The sequence below is a fragment of the Micropterus dolomieu genome, linkage group LG12, assembly GCF_021292245.1.
Source record: "Micropterus dolomieu isolate WLL.071019.BEF.003 ecotype Adirondacks linkage group LG12, ASM2129224v1, whole genome shotgun sequence".
In the NCBI taxonomy this organism is placed as follows: Eukaryota; Metazoa; Chordata; class Actinopteri; order Centrarchiformes; family Centrarchidae; genus Micropterus; species Micropterus dolomieu.
In genome coordinates this window covers 24,361,949-24,366,581 of record NC_060161.1, presented here as the reverse complement: position 1 = coordinate 24,366,581, position 4,633 = coordinate 24,361,949, and the positions used below count along the sequence as shown (strand labels likewise).

Here is a 4,633-nt window from a genome sequence, read left to right as displayed (position 1 = left end):
TATATATATATATATATTAACCTACATATCATATTTTATCCCATACATATAAACACCACTAAATGTCATTCCCCTAAACCAATATATTAAACTGCTCTAGTGGGCAGGTGCTGCACTTCCTGTATTTACAGTGCTCAGAGAGTCTTTTATGGTTTTGTTTATATGCCTGATGTCTTCATAGACAGAGTAATACACCCACTTTACATAATTGTTCATATTATCTTTAGAAAGTAGCTTAAGTCATAATCCTTGATGAAACTCAAAGAGTTTATTTGGTTAGGTCTACAGTATGACTTAACTATTTTACCAAGCAAAAGGTTTTTCGTCTTCAGTTTTACAGCAAGTTTCAATGGAAAAGATGGAAAAACTACCAGAGAGGACTTTAATACAGTGTGTAATACATTGATTTATTGTTTCATTATGTTTTTTTTTACATTTGATGTAAACATTTTAAGTATTAAGGAATAAAAAGAAAAATCATCCTCTAACATGTCACAAAGTCTCCATACATTTCATTAAACAATTTCAATAAACCTTTATTGTATGGCACTATTCCTTACCCTCCTTCATTAATCCTGTTGGTCAGTCATCTACTTCTTAGAAATTTTTACAATGAAATAATAATTATGCTGTAGCAACTTTGTACAAGTACAATACACCTATTTTTTAAAACAAATCTTACGCATTAATAATAAGAACATGCTCTGTTGCATTTCATAAAGCTATAGTAGGCTACTAAACTGATATTCTATTTGTTTGTACAAGTACAACATATCTACGCAAAATACATCGAGCCATACATTTTGCAAAACTCAAACGCAAACATGAAAGGTAAACTTTGCCCTAAGAAACCCAGACGAAAAGTCCATGTCTAAATTAAGGTGTTACAGTAAATATATGCAGAGGTACTGTAGCTGAAACCGGGTTCAAACCCCAGCCTTTCTGTGTGGAGTTTGCATGTTCTCCACGTGTCTGCGTGGGTTTTCTCCGGGTGCTCCGGCTTCCTCCCACCGTCCAAAGACATGCGGATGTGAGTGTGGCTGGCTGTTTGTCTATGTGTGGCCCTGCGATGGATTGACCTGTCCAGGGTGTACCCGCCTTTTGCCCAATGTCAGCTGGGAGCCCAGCTCCAGGCCCGCGGGAGCCTGTACGCAGGAGAAGCGGTTGATGATGGATGGATGGATGGTACTGTAACTGAAGGTGTAGCTGACATGCACCTCCTTAGAAATAGGTGACTAGTCTGCTTAGACGGCTTTGGATTTTCTATTACATGTGTTCAGTGTGAGTGAAGACAACACTTAGTGGGTAAAGGAAATGTAATCTTGTCGCTGCCAATTACACTGAAGATTTATGTTTTGGGATCTAACAAAGTCAGGTCCGTTGCAAACTTTCCCCCTCACCTCACCATTCTATCTTAATGTTATAATATAAAAAAGAAAATAATAAAACACTACTTTATGAATGTACAAACTGGTGTGGTGGCACTACAACAATGAATTGGTTAAATCTTATGCTGAACTATAATTTCTACACTCTGTCTACCTGTGGTAGATCATCACAACATCCGTAAAGGAGAAGCATACATTACATACTTCTATAATAGCAGGAATAATACCACTATTAACAAAAATGATAGTAACAGAAGTAACCATAAGAACAGGGTCCCTACGATTGGTACTTTCAGAAAAAATGATAATAGTAGCAATGAGTAGAAGGCAATCACCAGCAATGTGACTCTAATATGTCGTAGTAAAAAATCTCTGAATTGATATATTTTATTTCGTATCCATAATACGGCTCCTGTTATTAAGCTCCCAGTTGTGATTAATGTTGTTACAACTGCTGTGCCTGCTGCAACTACTGCTGCTACTACTACTGTACCTACACCACCTGCTACTCCTACTCCACCTCCTAGTGCTGCTAGTAGTGCACCTACACCTGGTACTGCTAATAATAAACCTGCATATGCTGCTGCTAGTAGACTACATATAAACTTCATAAATCCGCCACCTCCTGCCCCCCGTTCTCCTCTTTCTGCTTCTTTTTCTATTCTTGTTGCTTTTTCTTTTGCTTCTTTGTCCGTTTCTGTTACTATGTCTCCTTTTTCTGATGCTGTTCCTGTTGCAACTGCTTCTTCCTCCTCTACTTTTTTTTCTTCTGCTGCTCTTTTTGCTGCTCCTTCAGTTTCCTGCAGAACTACGGCAGCTGGTCCACACAAAGCCTCCGCCAATGATTTTGCTGCAGGGCCTGTTAATTTAATCCACACATTCTTCGATACACTAAACTTATTGCTAGTGTATCCTTTTGCCATGTTTCCCACTGATGTTGTGTTGCCCCCTTCCTTTATTTCTCTCTTCACTGCTTGTAGCATCTTATTGGTGTAGCAGCTTCCTTTGTTTTCCATCACTATCTTGTCTGTTGTGTTGAGCAGCTCTGCCACCTGGATGTTGTTGTTCCTGTATCCATCCTGTTGGTTGTTCTTCCAGACTACATTGTCAATAACGTGGCACCGGCCACCACACTTCTTCACCAGATCGCTCAGATTCTTATTCTTACTGACAAACTCCTCAATTTTCATTCCTTCAAGGAGCTGGTCGCCATGTGTGAAGACAACTACAGCATATTTGAAAGCTTCCTCTGGAAAATGTTCAATAATTTTAGTGACAAGCCTGTCCTGCTCCGAGTTAGCCACTTGAAGCACAATGAAAAAAGCATGAGGCCCAGGAGTGCACTCTGTGATCCAGCTCACTATCTGACGCTTCATGTCCTCCTCAGGTCTGTGTGTGTCAAAGAAACCGGGAGTGTCGATCAAAGTAATTCTTCTTCCATGAACAGATTTGGACTCTGCTCGGCATTCGCTTGTTCCACAGAAGGGGGGATTCTCTCTCTTGAACAAGTCCTCTCCAAATATGGTGTTTGCTAGGCTGCTTTTCCCAGCTCCAGTGTTGCCCAGCAGGACGATCCTGTATACTTTTAGCACTAGAAGAAAGTAATGACATAAAATGAACATTGTGAATTTGTGTTCAGCCGGTATCAAAGTGTGTCGAGATGTATCTAAAGATATAATAGGTGGTTATTGTGCACATTAACTGATTAGGGTGAATCTAAAGCATCTGAAAATAAAAGCATATTTTCATTGTCCTCATTTGTAAGGCAATTTGTAAATTCTGTTTATAAGCTCTACTAGTTAACTGATCATCTTTCTGACATTTATTAGATATCTCAGCCAATGGTTCATACATAATGATGTGGAGTCTATAAATAGCTGCAACCATGTGTAACACGGTCACACATAAATTGGTATAAAAGCTTTATAAATCTCAGGAAAATGATGTACATGTATATTTCTGTCTTGGTACATACATTAAGTAGTGAATCTGCAGAGAGTTTTATATTATCTGGCCCCAACTCTCTGGAGTTTCCAATTTTGCACACGAGAAAACCATGAGCACCCGAATGAGGGCTTTTGTGGTACACCTCCTCAGTATGTGTGAATTTGTGTTCAGCCGGTATCGAAGTGCGTCTAAATGTATCTAAATATATAGTAATCGATAATTATTAGAGCATGAACTTGTTCATTTTACCGGTAAAGGCTTGTAAGGCTTGCTATTCTGTAAGTTTTGTGTGTTCAGGCCTAAAGGAAAGGTGGTATTGTGCAAATTAACTGATTAGGGTGAATCGAAAGCATCGGAAAATAATAGCATCTTTTCATTTTATCCTCAATTGTGAGGCAATTTGTAAATTATGTTTATAAATTCAATGAGTTAATCATCTTTCTGCTATTAATTAATAATGATTGAGGTATCACCACTAATTGTTTATACATAATGATGTGGGGTTTATAAATAGCTGCAACTATGTGTAACACGGTCACACATAAACTGGTATGACAGTTTTATACATCTCAGTAGTAGTACGCAGTGTTGGGGTAGTTACTCAAAAAAGTGAAATCGCCCTTTTTTCATTTTAACAAATAAAATATATTTTTTTCAAATCTAAAAAAGTGTTTCAGACAGCAGTAAGAGGTGCAAAAAACTGAGAATCAGTCGCTCAGCAATGTAAGTTAACTTTCACTTAAGTTCCCCTTAACTGCAGAATTATACGCGGGTTAGGGAGCTCGATTTGGCTGTGAGGGTGACTCCAACCAGAGTTCACTCCGTATCGGAGTGGAAGTGGCGAGGGTCTAGCCATAGGCCCCATCCACACTACTCCGTTTTAGTTGACAAACAGAGAATTAGCGATCTCTTTCTGTGATAGCTGCATATCAGAGGTGATCTTTGTCTACTTTAAAACAACTAAAAATGCCCGTCGGTGCACACATGAAGCAGATGGTCTCTTCCGTAGTTAGATAGAATATTTGGCGAAAGAATAAAGAAATTCAGACGAAGACTCAGACCAGATTTTTTTGCACCAACAAACTGAATGTAATTGAATCCCAGTCTGTTTTCCACTGTGGCGGCAAAAAAAAAAAGTTGCAAAGTAAACGGCAATAAGTAGCCTAGAGTGTAGGCAAATAGGCCTAAGTGATATCTGCACAGTACAGAATATTTTAATAAAAATACCAACTCAAAAACTCTCTCAGTAGCACTGTGTGTCCGCTTTGCATGACTTATAAGACCCAATTAGAGAGCTG

The 4,633-nt window shown here is 38.7% G+C and overlaps 1 protein-coding gene across 1 annotated transcript in view; it reads right to left on the bottom strand.

The window, feature by feature from the left end:
• Positions 1-1,486: 1,486 nt before the first annotated feature.
• The window catches only part of LOC123979796 (immune-associated nucleotide-binding protein 9-like), an 8,328-nt gene continuing 5,181 nt past the window's right edge, over positions 1,487-4,633 (bottom strand). Inside the window, exon 4 of the mRNA XM_046063884.1 lies at positions 1,487-2,979. Coding sequence (XP_045919840.1) covers positions 1,595-2,979 — 1,385 coding nt within the window. The 3' untranslated portion in view covers positions 1,487-1,594. The remainder of the gene's footprint in view (positions 2,980-4,633) is intronic.